This window comes from Hibiscus syriacus, unplaced genomic scaffold (genome assembly GCF_006381635.1).
Source record: "Hibiscus syriacus cultivar Baekdansim isolate YM2019G1 unplaced genomic scaffold, ASM638163v2 tig00112864_pilon, whole genome shotgun sequence".
NCBI lineage: Eukaryota > Viridiplantae > Streptophyta > Magnoliopsida > Malvales > Malvaceae > Hibiscus > Hibiscus syriacus.
This window is the reverse complement of record NW_024063414.1, coordinates 187,909-209,083: the sequence shown is the minus strand read 5'-3', so window position 1 is coordinate 209,083 and position 21,175 is coordinate 187,909. Positions and strand designations below refer to the sequence as shown.

The 21,175-nt window shown below is 34.0% G+C and overlaps 1 protein-coding gene, 1 long non-coding RNA gene and 2 pseudogenes across 2 annotated transcripts; 2 read left to right on the top strand and 2 right to left on the bottom strand.

The window, feature by feature from the left end:
• The first annotated feature begins 5,510 nt into the window (after positions 1-5,510).
• Positions 5,511-7,396, top strand: LOC120184291 (annotated as a pseudogene).
• A 3,615-nt stretch (positions 7,397-11,011) lies between these two features.
• LOC120184250 lies at positions 11,012-13,784 on the top strand (annotated as a pseudogene).
• On the bottom strand, positions 12,211-12,632 carry LOC120184251. Its single transcript, XR_005522003.1, has 2 exons — positions 12,513-12,632; positions 12,211-12,434 (listed from the first exon to the last, which is right to left on the bottom strand). It is a non-coding gene; the product is annotated as an uncharacterized LOC120184251 (long non-coding RNA).
• A 2,783-nt stretch (positions 13,785-16,567) lies between the features above and the next one.
• Positions 16,568-20,220, bottom strand: LOC120184294 (ATP-citrate synthase alpha chain protein 1-like). Its single transcript, XM_039188795.1, has 13 exons — positions 20,153-20,220; positions 19,939-20,065; positions 19,456-19,632; positions 19,207-19,368; positions 19,049-19,129; positions 18,756-18,807; positions 18,540-18,654; positions 18,363-18,444; positions 18,026-18,121; positions 17,814-17,915; positions 17,391-17,507; positions 17,183-17,299; positions 16,568-16,854 (listed from the first exon to the last, which is right to left on the bottom strand). Exons 2-13 carry the CDS (start codon positions 20,035-20,037, stop codon positions 16,783-16,785), a joined length of 1,272 nt encoding a protein of 423 aa, XP_039044726.1. The 5' UTR covers positions 20,038-20,065; positions 20,153-20,220; the 3' UTR covers positions 16,568-16,782.
• Positions 20,221-21,175: the final 955 nt, after the last annotated feature.

The following is a 21,175-nucleotide window of genomic DNA, read 5'->3' as shown; positions in this document are numbered from 1 at the left end:
GCCCTGTGGCTCCCATGGCTATTTTCTGTTTCTCTTTGTGATCAATCTGTTGCCATAAAACTTCGTAGATATCTAAAACCTGCGCTGCTGAGCAGCGATTCTTCAGGGAAACAGCTGCACAAAAGGAACTTTTAGGGACGCCAGGAGTATTTTTGAGTTGCTTGGACGCTCTAAAACCGTGTTAACAAACTTATATAACAGTAAAACAAAATTGAAAACAGAATGTATTTCCTTCATTCCTTCCTGCAATACTACAATATGCTATTTAACCTCCACATACAATCATCATTCTAGACTAATCTAACAAACTGACAGCTCAATGATGACAGCTCATCAATACTAACATATGATACAGCCTTCCCCTAATTCATGGAACGTAGGTGACTCTAGGTGATCATCTTCATGCAACAAACCGCAGCACCGAGGACATGCTGCTGCATCAATTCTGGCCGACGCTATTACTCATCTTCCCTGTAAAGACTTTGAATCCTTGAAATTAGATTCCAACAGTTACTTAAGAGATCATATATATATTGAATCCTTGAAATTAGATTCCAACAGTTACTTAAGAGATATATATATATATATATAAACAGCATCTTCTTTTCAGAACGATATAAATTCAAAACTACTACAATAGCATTGTAAATCGCGCCTCATTTTCCAGATTCATGATGATCCGGTGCTAACAGGAGCAAAAACGAAACTTACGATCCAAGAAAAAAAAATCCTTGAAATTAGATTCCAACAGTTACTTAAGAGATATATATATATATATATAAACAGCATCTCTTTTCAGAACGATAAATTCAAAACTACTACAATAGCATTGTAAATCGCCGCTCATTTTCCAGATTCATGATGACCGGTGCTAACAGGAGCAAAAACGAAACTTACGATCCAAGAAAAAAAAAGAATTGACCACCTAGACGTAACAATAATAATAATAATTCATATCAACTCATAAATTGCATGTAAAAATATGAAATTATTAACGAGGATAAAGCGTTGGGAGAACGAACTTGTGATAGACGATTACCGGAAATGGAAGTAAATTCTACGATCAGATTCTGAAGAAAATATAAGCTCAAATATAAGTTATTATATTTTTCTTCTTGTGATTAGCAGATGGAGTGTTTTATAAATGAATTGAGGCTTAAGCTCCGGCGAGTGAAAAGCGGGGGACTGTCGAAATTAGGCGTCCATGAGCGTTGGAAGACGATTCATCATTACCGATCAACACGTGGAGGGTTAGGCTGACGACACGTACCAAGAAGTTCGGCGTCGAGAGTTGTCATTTTTGTCACGTTCGAGTACGAATGGAGGAAAGGAAGCGCGTGGGGGTCGTGAACGGTGCCGTATTTTAATTCTTGATTTCTTAAAGGTTATTGTTGATTTTAATCGTCCTTGTAACCCAATTTACGATAAACCGACTCATTGTTTTTCATTTTTGGTAAACTACGTGTTTAGTATTTAAACTATCAGTTTGATCTGTTATAGTACTTAAACTTTTAGTTTTTTTTAAAAACATCATAATATTTAGATTTTTTTCAGTTTAATATCATACCGTTAAAAACTTAACGTATTTAGTACCTAAATTATTAGTTTGATCCATTTTAATACAAAACCTTTAATTTTTCCAAAATTAACATCAAATTTTGAATGGGGTACTAAAATGATACAAAAACTAAACTTTATGTATGATTTAAAAAAATGAAAGTTTAGGTACTAAAACAATCAAACAAATAGTTTATATACTAAACACGTAATTCACTCAAAAAACTATATGAACACTTTTAATTGTTTAACAATAAATGTTTAAACACTCTGCAGACAACGTATTTAAATTTAAAATCTTTAAAGATAACAATCTCCCTTTACTATTGAGAATATTTGATTCATACAAAATAATGACCTTTTAAATTAGTATAAGTGTAAAATTACACTTTTAACAAAATTTGATTTTAAATACTTCTCATTTTTATTTTTCGATTAATACAATTCAATAATACTTCTCTCAGTCTCGAGCAAGAGGCTTTATAATAATTTTTAATGTTGGTTTTAGACACAGAATTATTATGACTGTATTTAGCATAACGAATAGACTATTTCGTTAATATATCGCATTAATCTATCATAATCATATTATAAGATCGTAAATATTAAAAATATATAATTTTAAAATTTTTGAAGGATATAAAATTTTATAAAAGTAACATAAAGATATAACTTTGGGTGACTTGTAGAAGAGATCTTTTACGGGGTAGATGAAGGTATAATAACTCTAATGATTGTGAATTTTATGTATTGAGTTATTGGTATGAATAATTTATTTTAGTAGTTAAAATAATCGTTAGAGTTTACGTGTTCATACCAATAACTTTATAAGATAATTAAATATTTATTATTAATAATTAAAGTATTTAAAACATATAATATTTTATAATAATCTTAATTTTTTTAAAATATATAACTGAGTCTTTGTGTGAAAACTATAATGCCTGTACACATGACATCAGCCAAATAGCCAAGGAGTAGAGTAAGAAAGATCCAATAATCATGGCCAGTGATAATGTACCTAGTAATAATTATTCAACAGAAGGATCCGGATATCAAATCTTGGACCCGGGATCATTCCCGCTAGGCGACAGCCAACTGTTGGGCCAATTGTGATTGGTTGCTGAATTGACTTTCTAGGTTCAAACAGCAAATTAGGATTACCCACGTGGCAGTGGCAACTCCATAAGGCGAAGGCAAGTGTTGGAATATTGGATAAGCATGGTCTTTAGAACCGGACCGGTTAGCGAACATGTCATGCTACCGGTTCACTGGTTCAATTGGTCGAATCGATTCGATCAGTCGAAAGAATCGGACGACGTCATAATTATTTAAAAAATTAAATAAAAATACTAAAATATTTAATAAAAATATTTTTTATATCACAAGTTATATTCAAAACAAGTCATAACATATATAAGTTAAAACCATAAAATTAAGTGAAACAATTGATTCAAATTAACTACAACATAATATTTAAGGTAAATATATTAAATAATAAATACAATTATATATATAATTAAAAAATAATTTTGGGGCTAAAAAAATCATAACAAAATGATATTGTTTAGTTTAATTTTTTTTAAAAATAATCACACATGGCTAAGAAACATAGAAGAGCATCTCAAAAGTCTAAAGAGTAAAAATATGAGAAAAAAAATTTCACATGGCTAAGAAACATAGAAGAGCATCCAACTAACTTATATAAATAATAAAGTAATTGACATTCAAAATCATGGAGCCTTTTGGTGAACATTGAGTGAACTATTCTTTCACTTCAATCAAGCTCGAATTTTAGGCTTCAATCGAGCTTCTAAATTTTTTTTGAGTTCAAGCCTTTTTCGAGTTTAGTTTCAATATTATATTTCGATTCGAGTTGAACTTGAATTTTTAGCTCGTGAGTTTGAGTCGAGTTGAGCTTACTTTTAAAGTTTCGAGTTCGAGTCGAGCTCAGCAATACTCGAGTTCGACTTGCTCGTTTAACAAACACGCTGTTTTGTTTAATTTTAAAAAAAACCGAAATTAACAGTTTTTTTTCAATTTTTTTCCGATTTTCAGTCGGTCTGATTCGAACAGTTCAACGATTCCGATCGATTCATAAACGATTCAATCGGTGTATATTAAACATACTAGACATCAATTCTCAGTTGATCGACCGATCTGATCTGATTTTCAAAACACTAACTCCAAGGTTTTGGCATCTGGTTTTTGGAATTTTTTAATCCAAAATTGAATATTCTTAGAATTATGTAATCATTCTGTAGGATCCGTTGAATATTCTCCCCCATAAATTAATACATTACTTTAATAAATGATAAAATGACCAAAGTGCGCCATAGACCAAAATGGAGAGTTCATGCACAGAAGTAATGATACACTTTTATCCATTAAATTTGTTATAATTGATTTTTTTTTTAATTTTACTTTATTATTATTTAAAATTATTAGTGAAAAAAATATATCTTAAAAACTTTAAATCAGTAACTTTTAAAAATATATTTTATAAAATTTAATTATGTAAAGGCTTAATACAAAAAAGTGTCTGAATTTTACATCGAAAAACGTTTAGTGTCTAAAGATTTTCGCTAAAATTAGATGTCTAAGTTTTCATCGGAGCAGTTTTAAGTGTATAAACAGTAACAGTAGTTAAATTTGATCGTTAAATGTCACATGTTGTTGTTAAGTTCCATCTGTTGGACCCTGATAATTTTAAAAATTTATTTTAAATAAAAAAAATATTTTTTATTAAAAAAAACCAAAACGACATTCGTTGCTCACCAGCAGCCCCTTTCCCCTTTCATGATCCGATCATATGTGACCGTCACCGCCACCGTCTTTAGCACCGGTGTCGAATCCTGATCAAACTTCGTTGGTCTTTCATCGTAAGCTGTCATCGTTTGTCGTGGAGTAGCGTTCGAAGTTTCGTCGGATTTAAGCCACATTGTTGTTTTTCGACGATTCCGACATCCATAAGTCTTTCCGTCACCACCCATTAGAACCACCGTGTAATTCCGCTCAAAACCCATCCTCGTTGTCGCTCCGACGATGCTCCTCCGTTCCACGGTTGGTATAGATTGAAATGAAAGATTTTAGTTTTTTTAGAGTTTTTTTTATAATTTCATTAAATTTTGGGGTTCGTTATAAATAAATTAAGTTTTTTTTATTTTATTAAAAATAATATTTTATTATTAAAATATAACGGGCCACCTAAAAATATAAATGAGAAAAATTAGACTCATTTTCTAACAAAAAGTTTTTTAGGCACTAATAAATTTTTAAAAATAAAATTTAGACACTTATTTTACATTACACCTTATGTAAACATCTTAAATAACTTTGAGTTTTAAAAAGTCAATAATGAATATAATTAACGGAGTGATAACCTTAGTTTTTTTTAAAATAGATAAATTTTGATTTAGTATGAAATTGTATTAATAAAAAAAGGTTTGGAATTGTACAGTACAGCACGGCACTCCATAGCAGGGAAACTGAAAATTTTTCTTGATTTGAGAATATTTTTAATATTTGATTTATTAATTGTTTCGTCGGATATGATGGGTACAAAGGTAATTTCATGAACAAAGAAAAAGTCAAAATAAGAATCTCCTACCAAGTCAAATCAACGGACGCCTCTAAAGTCAATGATAAAATACATAATTTTCTTCCTCCTTCAGTTTCGTAGCTTCAATACGTTAAAAAAAAAGTAGTACGTTCATGCCCATCTGCCGCTAAAAATAAGACTTAAATTTCACAGCTTTGAATTACAATGGTTAAAAAATGAGACTCGGCGCAAAGGGAAGTTGTTCGAATGATCTTTCGAGGTTGCCTTTTCACCCTGGGGAAGCCATTGTTGCAGCTAACAGTCCTCCGAGTCACAGTTTACCGATCTTGAAATTACCGCTTGTATTCCTTTCAATAGCCATATGTTGATTTTTAATCCATAAATCGATTTTCTTCCCTAGAATCTGATCGAATCCGAAAGCAACATGATTATGCTGTAAGAAATCTGCAGTTCAGCACTATTTAAGTGTGCGTTCTGTCAAAAAGTAGCTAAGGGCAAAGGGTAGGGTGAGATTTTCGTCAAGAGATGGAGATATCCAACAGTGTAACCGAAAATCAGCCGAAGTTTGCTCTTCCGGTGGATTCCGAGCATAAGGCGACCGAGTTTCGATTATACTCGGCGGCTGCGCCGCACATGCGAGCGTTCCATCTGTCTGGGTTTTCGTTTTGCCTGTTTTGTGTGTCCACTTTTACTGCTCCGCCACTCCTCCCGATCATACGTGACAATCTAACCTGACGGCGACTGACATTGGAAATGCGGGGATCGCGTCGGTCTCCGGCGCGGTGTTTGCTCGGCTAGCCATGGGAAACTGCTTGTGACTTATTCGGACCACGCCTTGCTTCGGCATCCCTCATCCTCCTCACCGCGCCGGCAGTTTCTTCACCTCCATCGCTCTTCTCCCATCCTTCCTCCTGGTCCGTTTTTTCACTGGCTTCTCCCTCGCAACTTTTGTGTCAACCCAATTCTGGATGAGCTCCATGTTTTCAGCTCCGGTGGTCGGCACCGCTAACGGTGTTGCAGGCGGATGGGGAAACCTCGGAGGCGGCGCGACGCAACTTATCATGCCGGTTGTTTTCGGTCTCATCCGTGACATCGGAGCAGTCAAATTCACAGCTTGGCGAATCGCATTCTTCATACCTGCCCTGTTCCAACATTATCGGCTTTCGGCATCCTGATCTTTGGCCAGGATTTGCCGGACGGGAACTACCAAGGCTACAAAAATCCGGGAACAAACAGAAAGACAAATTCTCACGTGTGTTCTACCATGGGATCACAAATTACAGAGGATGGATCTTGGCCTAACATACGGATATTGTTTCGGCGTGGAGCTGACAATCGACAACATCATCGCCGAGTACTTTTACGACCGATTCAACCTAAAACTCCATACAGCCGGAATCATCGCAGCAAGCTTCGGCTTAGCGAATATCATTTCACGACCCGGAGGAGGCATCCTGTCCGATATGATGGCTTAAGAGGTTCGGAATGAGGGGTAGGCTATGGGCCTTATGGACGGTGCAGACTTTGGGAGGCGTTTCTGCATCATCCTCGGACGTGTCGGATCATTGAGCGCATCCGTCGCCGTGATGATCGTCTTCTCCGTCTTTGTTCAAGCTGCTTGCGGTCTTACATTCGGAGTGGTTCCCTTTGTTTCCGAAGGTACAGTTTCGGATTCGTATTTTGTAATGATTAGTTCTTGTTTTATACCGATCGGAATTTTTGTTCAGGTCGTTGGGTGGTGTGATATCCGGGATGACCGGAGGAGGAGGCAATGTGGTGTGCAGTTTTGACACAACTAATTTTCTTCAAGGCTCCAGATATTCCAAAGAAGACGGGATAACCCTGATGGGCATCATGATGATTGCAGTTTACCGTTGTTTCTCATATATTTCCCGCAGTGGGGAGGGATGTTTTGTGGTCCGTCTTCCGACAAGGTCGCCACCGAAGAAGACTACTACATGTCCGAATGGAGCTCGAGCGAGAAGGGCAAAGGTGCATGAATGAAGCAATGAATTTGCCGATAACAGTAGAAGTGAACGAGGAAGAAGGCCGCACACGCACTCTCAAACTCTGCCTTCTAATGCTACTCCGCCGGCTAATTTAGCCGCTTGAACTGTTTTCCCACTGTCTTGTAATTTTTAATGTGTGTTTTTTGTCTTTATTTCTTGTGCCGAACATATTATCACAAGCAGGTTAAGGTTTGCAAGTAGTCAAGTTAATGATGTCACAACGGTATAATGTAAGATAGGAAGGATGGATTATAGATTCCAACCTGAAAGCTACCAAATACATAGTTTTTAAATTAGTTTTATCATATAAATTGAATTAAGTTTCAGACAATTTTTTTATTTTTCTTGTTTGTTTGCATAGCTTCTTGCCCTTGTATTTCATAGCTTCAATTTAAATATACACATAGTTAATTGATTGTTTTAACTTTTAATGATCAAATTCAAATCAATTCTTAGGTTTTTAAACATGAATTTGAATACTCATTTTTTTGAATATTTTTAATCCACCTATTAAAAGATTAACCCATATTAAATATACGATTCTCTCAAATCAATTTGTTTCATTCATAACGTCAGATTTTAACTTTAAACTTACTTAAAAAATTTAATGTATCGTCTCACTGAATCACTTAATTATTAAATTTATATGTAAATAACATGCATAGTTAATAAATTATTTTTGTAATCAAATCTAAATCTAAATTTTTATTTAGAAACATGAATTTATATATAACATGAATTTAGATATATATATATATATATATTCATTAATTTAAGAGGTTATAAATAGTAGTATATATTCTAAATATTTTCAATAATTTGACAATAAAAATTCAAATACCCTAAATCTAAAATCTTTGAGAAAAACAATCATCCTAATATTTATATTTAAATCATATAATATTAAAATTATTTTGAATCAAATCTAAATCAATTATAAATGATCAATCAATTATATTTAAAAGAAATTATATTTTGTATTACCGTCCAATAAAATCCCTTGCGCGTTTTCCCCACTATTGATTTTCGATTCTTCGTAGGAAAACTTGTATCGCAGTTTCACCGCTTCACAAAACGCGCAGTAAAGCATAATCTTGCTTTGAAATTCAAAGCCTTAAACCAAGGCAACGCCTTCTCTTCCAATTAATTCCTCACTTCCACTTATCAAATACAGATTTCTCTTCTCTTCCCCCCGCCCCAAGAAATACGAGTCATTGCATCTAATCAAATAAGGTAAGATCCCTTCTTTCATTTTCAGCTTTTTCTGGCATTTGTAGTGTAGATAGATCTCTTGTTTCTTCTTCTTCTTCTTTTCTGGTGTTAAATGAGTGTTCTTGTGCTTAGATGCTTGGGCTTTTAGTTTCTCGGAAAGTTATTTAGCATTGTACACATAGTTTGGTGGGAAAAAAATTTACAATCGCTTGAAAACGAAGAAGAAAACAGCGAATTCCATCAGAATTCCAACCTTCTTGTTATTTTGGGATTGGAAATTGCTTGTCCAAAATCTATCAGTTTGAGCTTTGTACAGCCCAGTCCATGTTTTCTCTTTCCGTTGATCAATGCTGTTAAGGCTCAATTAAGCCCATAGCTGTAAGGTATATAGGTGGTTCAAACTCTTATTTTTTTAAGGTATTATGCGTTTAATACGTAAAGTATCCTAGCCCGTTTTAATTTTTAAATTTGTATTTTTTTAAAAAAAATATATTTAAAATTTAGTTTTTATTTAATTTTAATACTTTGTTTAAAATTTAAAATTTAATGTTAATTTTTTAAAAAAATTGAAATTTTATTTATTAAAACGGATCAAAATCTATAGTTTAAATATTAAACATATTCAATTTTTTAACGATAGAGTAATAATATGAAAGAAAAATTAAACGTTAGGTATTATTTAAAAAAAAAATTGAAATTTACTAAATCGAACCAAAACTGATAGTTTAAATATAAATGTATAATTTACTCTATTTTTTTAGGGTAAACCGTTTATTTATTTATTAATTTTTTAATTAGTCACTTGTCATTTATAATAATAGTTTTATTATTTTTAATTTTCAAATAATCTTTTCTTTTGTAGTCAGTAATTTAGTTTTATTCGACCAAAAATCCAAGAAAATTTCCAATGTATTACCTATATTAATGATTTTTAAATAATTAAATACAAAGAAGATTAAATTGTATTTACGTCTAAATACTTTAATTTACTGTGTAAATATAAACTTTTTATATTAATCATATATGGTACTGTTCTTACAAGCTAATGCAACGTGTCCCACTGTAACGTGGGCGGGGGATGGTGGGTCCTTCGATTATTAATGTTGGTCGGTTTGCGTCACCGCTGCTTTCATAAATTCAGATACCGACATTAGATCTACGATATGGACCTCAGCCGAAAGTTGTCTGTACCAGCTGTGTCCATTAATAACACTCTTTCCGTCTTATAATTTGCATTTTATATTTAATTATGTATATACTTTTAAGGAATATATTTAATTAAATAATAATAATTATTCTTAATAAATGATAAATAAATTTAACTGATTTATTTTGATAGTAAAAAAGGTAAATATAAGTTTTTTTATTTGTTGATTTTTTTAATAATACATTTTGAAAAATCAAAAGTGACACTTTTAATGGGACATAGAAGTAATAATAATAATAATAGCGTACGAAACAAGTTATATCAATGGTTAAATGAATGATTGTTATTGTTAGAAGTCTCATGTGGGGGTGTTTATCTAGCGAGTCGATTGCGAGTTATACAGTGCTCGACTCGTGCTCGTTAGAAAATTTGGTTGTTCGACTCGACTCGTTCCTCGTTAAAATTTTGCACAACTTGTGCTCGTTAAAAAAACTTGTTACTTGACTCGTGCTCGTTAAGCTAGTTACTCTCCTCGTTTCTCGTTAAAAAAATTAACGAGTTGGTCACGAACTTAGTCGAGTTGAACTTTGCTTGAGTCAAGATCGAGTTCAAATTGAGCTTTTATTAATATTTGATCGAATTGAGTTCGAGCTGCTTACGAGTCGTTTTATTCATTAAGCACCCCTAGTATCACGTTCGAGCATGAGAGGTTACAAGATATTTAAATTTTTATTGTCAAATGGTTGAGAGTCTCTAAAACATATACTACCACTTATAATACCCTAGATTAATAATAATAAAAAAATAATAATAATTGTAAAATATCATCAATTATTTTTTTATTAAGCTAAAAATGATTTTAAAGTAATATATATTCTAAATACTCTAAATCATTTGATAATAAACGTTTAATCATTCTTGTAATCACTCATGCTAGAACCGATGATCTTAGAAACAATAACGATTTCTTTAATCATTAAAGTAATTTAATTCGTGCATCATCAATTATTATATGATGTTCGCACCGAGAAAGAAAATTAAGCAGAAGTATGATAGTTATAGATACTTGCATTAATTTGGTGTCGATGATTCGTATCCCTAAATTTCATTAATAATATTTTCCAGATGGACATTATCGCACGACCTGAATGCTCAATCTTCTTTGACAAAAATGCCAAAGTACATTCAATATTAATAAATTCATTGTTTAAAAGGCTCAACCACCAAATACCAAACATACATCCAAGTACACACACAATTCATTGCTGCAGCAAAATCAGGTATAATGGATGCCCCACAACCCGGGATGAAGCCTCGCAACAGGGATGAACGGAGGGACGTTTGAAGCGGTCACATCTCTTAGAATTTTTTAATTTTTTATATATTTTTATTAATTATTTAATTTTATCTTTTTAAAATTTTATAAATTCACGTCTCTTAAGTTATTTTAATATAACTTCTTAATTTCGACACTGAAATATATTTACGTGTCCATGAATAATGACCGATTCGGGGCTTAGCTTTTTTTGACTTACGGGGATGGTTGAAATGAGCAGGTAGGTGCAGAAATTTCTACGTTCTCTAGCTGTTTCACTTGTATTCTTGTTGCAGATCACCATCTACCATTATTAGAACAAGTTGACTTAAAACAATTTCCACTAGGTATTTCCAGTAAGACAGAAGGATGGAGGTCGCCTAATGAGTTCCATCTTTTTTTCAGGTTCATTGTTGATGGAAACTTAACCAAAATGGATAAAACAGTTCAGGTCGTCGGTTCTCGATATATGTTATCGGTTGTCGTCGGAGTTATGGCGTTACTTGGAGGAATAAGAGGAGATCCGAGGGCCCATACGGTGAATATTTCATGTGGTCACCAATTTGAGCACAACTCGACGGTTTACGTTCCGAGCTTTGTTGCTACGATGGAAACTATCAGCCAACAGATGCGTGAATCGGGTTTCGGAACAGCGGTTACGGGTTCAGGGCTTGATACGAATTATGGTCTTGCTCAGTGTTACGGTGATCTATCGTCGCTCGACTGTGTATTGTGCTATGCGAGGCACGTACGGTTCTTCCCAATGCTATCCGTTCAACGGGGGCCGGATTTTCCTCGACGGATGCTTCATGAGAGGCGAGAATTATAGCTTCTTCGAGGAGTACAGGACCGGATGACAGGGCAGTGTGTGGGAAATCAAGCAGGAAAGGGTCAAATTTTCGAGCATCGGCAAAGCGGGGGTAACGAATGCGGTTGCTGCTGCATTGGAAAATGAAGGGTATGCTAAGGCTCGGGTGGCAGTTTCCGGCACAAATGACTCGGCTTATGCTTTGGTTGACTGCTGGAGGACATTGAAATACTTCTTGTAAATCATGTTTGGAGAATGCGTCAGCGTCGATACTCGGGTGCTTGCCTTGGTCCGAGGGACGGGCACTCAAACCGGCTGCTTCATCAGGTACTCCGACACGGATTTTCTCAATAAAAACCGAGAACCGGAATATCAAGAGGTAATCATCACATGTCAATTTGAAATCCTATGCATTAATCTGTTTTTCTTTTGGATTTTGCTGTATATGTGACTTGGAATGGTGAATTTGCAGGCATAATTGTAATCATAGTAGTTTGTATACTCAGTTCCCTGGTTGTTTTAGCTATTGGGGTAGCTACAGGAGTCTATATCTGGAAGTACAGATACATACAGAAGAAAAGACGAGGTAAAACGTTATCGAAAATTTTCGTGTTCGATAAATCTTCGAGCTTGATTATGGGGGTATGATTCGATATGTGTTGCCTGCATTCCCAGGTTCAAATGATGCAGAAAAGTTTGTGAAACTCCTTCGTGATAGTAACTTAAATTTCAAGTATTCCACGCTTGAGCGTGCTACTGGATCTTTCAACGATGCCAACAAGCTCGGACAAGGTGGATTCGGGACAGTTTATAAGGTAGTGATTCTGTTCCTCTGAACTCCACTTCTCTTCTTTGGCATTCGAGCAGTGTTTTACGGTCTGATATTCATCTGCAGGGAGTACTACCGGATGGACGAGAGATTGCTATCAAGAGGCTATTCTTTAACAATCGACACAGAGCAGCCGATTTCTACAATGAAGTCAACATTATTAGCAGTGTGGAGCATAAAAACCTAGTCAGGCTTTTGGGATGTTGTTGTTCGGGACCTGAAAGTCTCCTCGTCTACGAGTTCCTCCCAAACAAGAGCCTGGACCGCTTCATCTTCTGTAAACACCGATACTTCTAATTATAGTGCCAGGCCATGCTTAAAATGATGCTCAAATATGTCCACCAACAGCTTCTATTTTCCCTTTTGTAAACAATAATAGATCCCAGCAGAGGCAAAGTACTAAATTGGGAGAAGAGATATGAAGTTATTATTGGGACAGTAGAAGGTTTAGCCTATCTTCATGAGAACTCCAAGACCAAAATCATTCACAGAGATATAAAAGCTAGCAATATCTTGTTGGACTCGAAGCTCCGAGCTAAATCGCCGACTTCGGGTTGGCGAGGTCTTTCGAGGAAGATCAGAGTCACATCAGCACTGCCATCGCCGGAACCCTGTAAGCATCACATTCCTTTAGCCTCTTCCATGCATCATGATCCATTGTTCAGCATTCAATGGCTAATAACGTGTATCTTCAAAATTCATAGAGGATACATGGCTCCGGAGTACCTAGCCCACGGCCAGTTAACCGAAAAGGTGGATGTCTATGGTTTCGGAGTGCTTTTACTCGAAATCGTTTTGGGGAAGCAAAACAACATGAGCAAAGCAACGGAATATTCAGACAGCATAGTAGCAGTTGTAAGCTTCTCAGAGTCCCTTGCCTTTTCATGTGAGAACAATGGTTTTTATCCTTACGGATTTGTTTCATTTTCTTGTGTGTATTCGTCGACGGAGCAGGCATGGAAACGGTTCCAATTAGGGACCGTTGAGGAGATTTACGACCCGAATCTAGTGTTGCACGGCAACGCTCAGGACGAGGTTGCCAGGGCGGTGCAAATTGGACTCCTATGCACACAAGAGATCCCATCACTGAGACCATCAATGTCCAAAGTGCTACAGATGCTAACAAAGAAAGAAGACCTTCCTGCACCTACTAATCCTCCTTTCATGGATGAAAAGACAATGGAATTCAATGGCACTATTGAGAGCAAATGCTATCCCCTCAACGGAGTCGATGACGATTCAATCGCCACCGTCACCCACAGTTCGTTTTATGCAAGATAAGAATCATGTGTTAGAGTCGGAATAAAAGATCAAATTATAAATTTTTGATGCAACAAAATATGTTTTTTTTTTGTGTACATTTGTGTAATGTACAAACCACAAGCTTATCTTTTTGCACGAGTGGATGGTGTAGATGAAACAATTGGGTGCATTTCCATAGGGTGATGGCTGTCGTTTTGCATAAAATCTATGCGAGAAATTCGAAAGATACAAAGTAAAATCCATGTAGGTTGAAGCCATGGCATCAATCAACACTTTTTCACTTAAAAACAGATTAACCACATAGGCAATGACACCACTTCATGGCGGATCCAGAAATAATTGTTAGGATATGTATACATATATATTAATCACATAAATTTTTTATATAGAATGAAAACAAATAAAATTTCAAGATAGACACAATTATTAAATAGATAAATATTCGAAGAAAATTCGGATTTTAAGGTGAGCATGTGCCCACCCTAAATCCTTAATCGATCAGCCATTGACTCCATATCCTATGTTTAATGGGGACGCTGTGGAAATCCTCCATAAGATTACATAATGAATAAAGTTCAGCATCATTTGGCTAAAATTGGATTGATGCAACCGTGGCTGAGGGGGCGCAAACTGCGCGACCGCGCAGGGCCCCTCAGCCACTAATATTATTTCGGGGCCCCTCAACCAAGATTAAAAATATATTATAACCTGAATTATAAATGTACGATGTGAATCTTTTCATGTGAGGAAAATGAATTGGATCATTGACTTATGGTGGGGCCGTGGGGGTTAGTTTATCTCAATCTGTGCTCGCAATTCATCAAAAATCGTGGAAATTTAATGGTCACTATTGAATAACGTTTGGTCCTTCAATTAGTATTTGTTTTATAGCTTTGAGAATGCCAACTCAAACCCCAAGAATCAAGCAAGATCATGATAATAAACATAAAATAAGAGCTTTTCATTCTCAATCGAATATATCTATTAGTTGTTATCATTAATAAACATAAAAATAGGGGTCCCGAAATCGAGTATATCTATCAGTTGTTACCATTAATAAGCATAAAAATAAGGGTCCCAAAATCGAGTATATCTATCAGTTGTTGCCATTAAGAATCATAAAAATATAGACTCCGGAATCGAATATATCTATTCATGTTTATTGATGTATACTATATGAGATATTGATTTTTGGTGATTCAATAGATTGTCATGTAATGAGGATTGCCATTCGTTATATGTTTTTATTTTTTTATCAATTGTTATATTGATAAATTGGTGATTCAATAGATTATCATGTAATGAGAATTACAATCCAATAATCCAATAGATATTGATAATATTATTCAAGGAAAACTACGCATTTAATATTTAAACTATCAGTTTTGGTACTTAAACTTTTAATTTTTTTCAAACTATACCTAACGTGTGTAGTTTTTGTCTCATTTTATTATCCCACCGTTAAAAACTTAACGCGGTTAATACCTAAATTATCAGTTTTGACATTTAGTACCTAAACATTCAATTTTTTTTAAAAAACTTAACGTTAAATTTTGAAAAGAAATACTAAAATAAAACAAAAACTAAATTTTATGTATTGTTTTGTACAAATCAAAAGTTTAGGTACTAAAACGGACCAAAATTAATAGTATAAATACTAAATACGTAATTTATCCTATTATCTATTTAGATATTTAAAATGTCTTTAATTATATAAACTCTTTGTTGACTTTTAATTTTTTTTTTAAAAAATAATAAATCCCTGATTCAGTATAACACCAAACTTATTAAAGAACCACTAAATGTGTGACATATTACACAAAAGTAAATTGGTATTAGTGGAGAATTAGGAGGAAATAGATGGGGTTGAAAAAAGTGAGTAGATGAGCATGAGTTAGTGGAGGATCTACTGATGCAACTCCAAAAGAAAGACGTGTCCAATAATCTTAAATAATATGCCACCATGGAAAAAGCAGTCATTATTTTTCCTAATACCATCCCACCATTACCTTAATTATCTCTAATTACGTTTAATTTAATAGATTAAGAAATTTAATATATCTAAACAAAGTTTACACACAATAAGATTTAAAGACTAATTACATAAAGTAAGAATCAGATCTGAAATACCAAAGTTAGCGATCCAATAAGAGCAAGACAAATAATTTTAACTTTTGATGGTGAAAAAGTAGACAGATTCGGATAAGGAACAAAGTTTATCAAGGTCCACTTCCGGATCACGGGTCACCAATTCTCAAATCATCGGCTATTTAAACCCCACTAGCAAGAGCCTAATTCCCCCGTTAGCTTTTGAGATACCCCCATTGGAACAGATAAAGATCAGCCATTCATGGGGTTTTAACAAAAGCATATTAGGTGGCGGAAGGGGGGTCGGAGGTTTCGGTTTCGGTTTCGGATTCCGTCGATCCCCACCCTCCGCCACCATAAACTGTTTGCCAGTGCTTAGACGGATAGCTCGGCCTAAACAGAAGCACGCATGGAAGATCAGATATATGCAGTGGAGGGCTTTTGGCTAATGCAATGGCAAGTCGGCAAGTCACGAGAAGGGCAATGAACTCATGTCTATGATCCTTTTTTAAGGCTATATATTTGTATAATATGTGTTATTGTATGGTATTAAGCGTTTTCAATCATGGCTGTTGAAATGTAATATAAAGGCTGTGTGATTATAGCAGAAACTCACCCTTCGATTGATGTGTGAATTTTGCTTGTTTCGAGATTTGCAGTTTGTTGCTGCGAACGGATCGAGTATTTTAATACAAATTTAGTCCTGTATTTTGTGCATGACTCGGCTGATTGATTTCACTAGGAAAATTAAGGCGGTGACAACAGAGAGCACATTACTGCTAAGATCTTTATTGTTCACAGATGCCATCTGTGTCTGCCTGAGATCTCGATGTTCATTTCTCCGCAGACAGTTCCAGATGGTTCAGTAATATGAACTAAAACATTACTTTATGAGGCTTCTGCCACAATTTCAAATAGACATCTAATCAACATATCCCAAAGGAAAATGGAAACGTAAAACAGTCCGAAATTGAATATAAGAACCAACGAACTTATGCAGCTGCAGTGATGTATTGGATGGCCTCCTGGCATATACCAGTCATTGTAGCTTCAGGACCATAGACCTGTGAGACAAGCATCCAAACAATATATATGTTACAGTGAGTAAACGATCGTAAAATAATAAAAAGTAAACACAAGAACACGTAGATTAATGTAAAAATTTTAGGGTCACAAACTCTAACAACATATATGAACAATTTTTAAATTTATCTTTCCCAATAAGTATACCTTTTCTTTTTCCTTCTTTTATTTGTTCATGTTTAATCAACGGTAAGGGAAGGGATTGTCCAGGTGAAAACAAGGATTTAAGCATTGCAGGTCATTTATTAATCTTCATTTACATTATTAGATTTGGGGTGTTATATAAGTAGTTGTATAGGATAGGGATACCTCAATGGGGATGCCAATTTCATCTCCGAGTGCCCGCATTTTTGCAAGCCCCTTCTGGTAATTGGGACCTCCTCTCCTCACGTATATGTGCATATTGGCTGCTTTGAGCTTTGATTCCTGCAAAAATTATTTAGAATAGCATTCCGGTTATACTTAAATGTATATGAAGGATGATGAATAAAGCAAGTACAAATATAATTGAGCTCACCTTCTCTTTCAAGGCTCGAATGATGCCATTGAATGTGGTGCCCACATCGGTGAAGTTGGCTATTCCTCCACCGATTACAAGGGCTCTTTCACGACCATCAGGTTCAGCAGTTGCACACTGTAGCGGAACAATGAAATTATTTGTACAGCCAAAACCATAGAAACCAGTTCGACTCAAGTGTGAGCATTGGATAATGGTACGTGTCTCATAAGTTTTTTTCAGATCATTTGGTCATATCATAGTCTCGTACCAACCGTCTAAGACCGGTGATTCAAGAAAATAAAGAGTATGAGCAACATAGACTTGGCTTAATGTATCATAGCATCTTCAGCAGAAGTTGGTGGACACCATTAGCTGGTCAAGTGCAAGGACAGTTTCAACTCTATCAACTTTATAATGTGAATAACATGACATGATTCTTACATCAATTACGACTCTGGCATACTGCAAAACTTCCTCTTCGTTGGGTGCTCCACTGTATTCGGCATAATTTCCTAGCTCAAAAGCGAATCCAAGATCTCCAACCTGACGGGGCATATATTATATAAGTAAATTAAAAACGTGGCCAATAATTCAAAATCACCAAGCTTTAGTCTTATGCTGAAAACTCCGAATGCAGAAAACAGAGGACCAACCGTATCGGCGTAGATGACACTCGCACCTCCTCCAGCAACCATTGTCCAAATGCGTCCCTTAGGGTTCAACACAGTAAATTTCAAAGATGCACTTGTCTGCAAGATTTTAATTTATAAGTTATTATCATACTTGTGGATGAAGCTACTAAATGAACATCACACTTCATCAGAGAAGAATTCTTAGATTGTAATTTTTTTAGTAAAACAATCATTAAGATTGAACAGACATACGACAAGCTGGAAATAAAAAATTGCCATATCAGACTTAGATCAAGTTTCATCTGCAATTAGGTGACTAGCAAGTAAAAGATTTAGCCATCTATTACATCTAGAATACCTTCTCATCTAGCCCATGAATATAGCTTTCAGTTGCACTCATTACTCTTCCAAATGGCATTGGGAATTCAATATTACCCCACCTACAGAGAAATGAAATTGCATCAGATGATGTTTTCCTAGCTATATTACATTGAATTGATAAAATAAAGAAAACTATTGATGAAAGGGAATATACTTCTTGAAGTTTTTGAAAGAAGCAGTGTCATCAAGCTCGCCTCTCATATCCAAAGGATAAGGCTTTCCATCAACCAGTGTGAAAGGGTTCATCTCAAGGAAAGTGAAGTCAAGATCTAACATTTTGGCATTTTGAAACTTGAAAAAGTTAAGGCAAGTTCCAAACTTTAATATGAATACTGAATAGTATTAGATTCAAAACCGATATATGGCATACCTTGAAATAGAGTAAAAATCTCTTTGATGAACTCCTCAATTTCTCCTTTGGTCTATAATTATATAACATAGAATATCAAAGATTCAGAGTGTATTTTACTGTATGCAGATATATAAATCTACAGATTTAATTGGTAAATCCATCTAAAGTTGACCATTACACAAGTAAGGAATGTGCTCTAGTTATGAAATAGAAAATCCAATACTGGAAATGAATGACCTTAAAGTACTAGTGAAACTATGATCAAGATGCAGAAACAGCTCCCAAAATCATTAAGTATTTGGAAAAATTACCTCCAAGGGAAGGGTTGCAACAAGTGGAGCACAAGCCCCTGATGTGAAAGATGAATCGGTTGGGACAAATATGGTTTTTACCTGTATTAAGGTACCACCGTAAGAAATAGAAGAAATAAAGTTGAAGTCTTGAAGAATTCTAGTTTATCTTACAGTACCTTGTCCCAATTCTCTTCAATTTCAATTCCTCCACACTCTGAAAAGCTAATGCTGTTACCGAGTCGCTCCGAGACAATGTTAAGGTAGAATTCTTCATTGTGAGGAATGAAAGGTTCAACAATGAATGTTGTTACAGGTCCTTTACATCCAACCATTTCCACCTGCAAGTCATCGAGAGGTTAACGCAAAGCCTAACCTTAAACCTTACCAATAATATCAAATCAAAGGTAGTATTAGTAAGTAGTAACCTCTTTGCCGAGGCGTTCTTTCACAAAAGCAATAACTTGAGCGAAATCAAGATTTAAGCCAACCAAACCACTCTTCCCACGCTTTCCAAACAACATATCAGGTTTAACAACCAGCTTCTGCGACAAAATCCATGGCTCCTTCTCTGCTAACTCATTGAAATCAGTTGACTCCGTCACCTAAACTCAGCAGCACAACCAAACAAACAATTTGAAATTCAATACTTGCAGCAATCATTCATAAACGAATCAAGGAAAGATAAACATCCTCCAAATTATATTCAAAAGTTCCTGATCTCGACAGAGTACTATTCCTTCATAAAATAACGAAGGTTAATAAAGGAAAACCGAGCATTCGTCTATCTTAATTTTGTTTTGAAATCAGTTGAAATTCGCTCAGCAAACAAAATACTAAAAATAAATTCTGTGACTAAGCATGCGAAATATTGAAGGAAAAAAAGATCCAGAAGGATAAATTGAACTGACTTGTGCAGATTTGATTGGCAAATCTTTGCCGGAAAGCCTTTTGAAATGCTGCTTCAACAATCTCTTGGAATCGTACTCTCTGATCTTCTTGCGCGCCATTTCTTCGCTCTTTTCCTTGTTCTTTTCTCTGCAAAATCAAGGCGTAAACCTTTGTAATTCAGATCTGGAAAATAAAATCTCACGAAGATGAGAGAAAATTGAAATGGAAAAATACCGTTGAAAGACGGGATGTGGTAGTTAGAGGCTTTGAGCTACTGGTTTTTGTCCCTCAAGTTCTCGTTTGGTGTATGTATTTATAGTCGAGGATTTGGATTTTTATATTCTTTTATTCAGTTCGTTGCTGAAATCAAACACATGCATTTCACCGAACCGCTACATACCAAATTTTCAATAGACAATAAATTATTAATTAATAGTTTAATAATGATTATTTAATATATAAATTATAATAAAATGTTCATTGCAGAAATCAAACACGTGCAATACACCTAACCGCCGCATAGCAATTTTTTACATAATTTTTATGCCATATATTTTCTCTTAATAAAATGTTATTATAATTAACATATTTTAAAATGTAAGGGTAGGTTTTTTTTTCTTCATGTAATTGGTTTTTCGAAAAATGTTTTTCTCATTTTTTCAGTGTTTGGTTGACAGAAAATAGATGGTCAATGTAAATTATTTTTCTGGTTAACTCAATTTCTTTTGTATTTTCTGAAAAATGAATTACAATCTGATTTTACGTAAGTTATTTTACGAACTTTTCACTTCAAAGCATAACTTAAAACATTATTATTATATACATTTAATGTTAATATATTATTTTAATATAATTTTAATAAAAATATTAATTATTAAATTATATTTATCGAAAATTTTAATATTTAATATTATATTTTATTATTACTTTTATTTTAATAATATATAATAAATTATTATTGAAATTAATAATTTATTAATTTCATAAAAATAATATTATTGAATATTTAATATATACTCCTTAAAATATAATATAATATAATATTCTTATTTAATATTATAATTTTCAATATTTTAATAATATTATTATTTTAATAATTAATTAATATAATTTATAATTATTTTATTTTAATAAAATATAATAATGTAATATTTTTATTTATAATATAGATATAATACTTTAAATAATATAAATAAATTATTCTAATATTTTAAAAATAATATTCTTATTTTGTTAATAATAATATTATTTATTGTA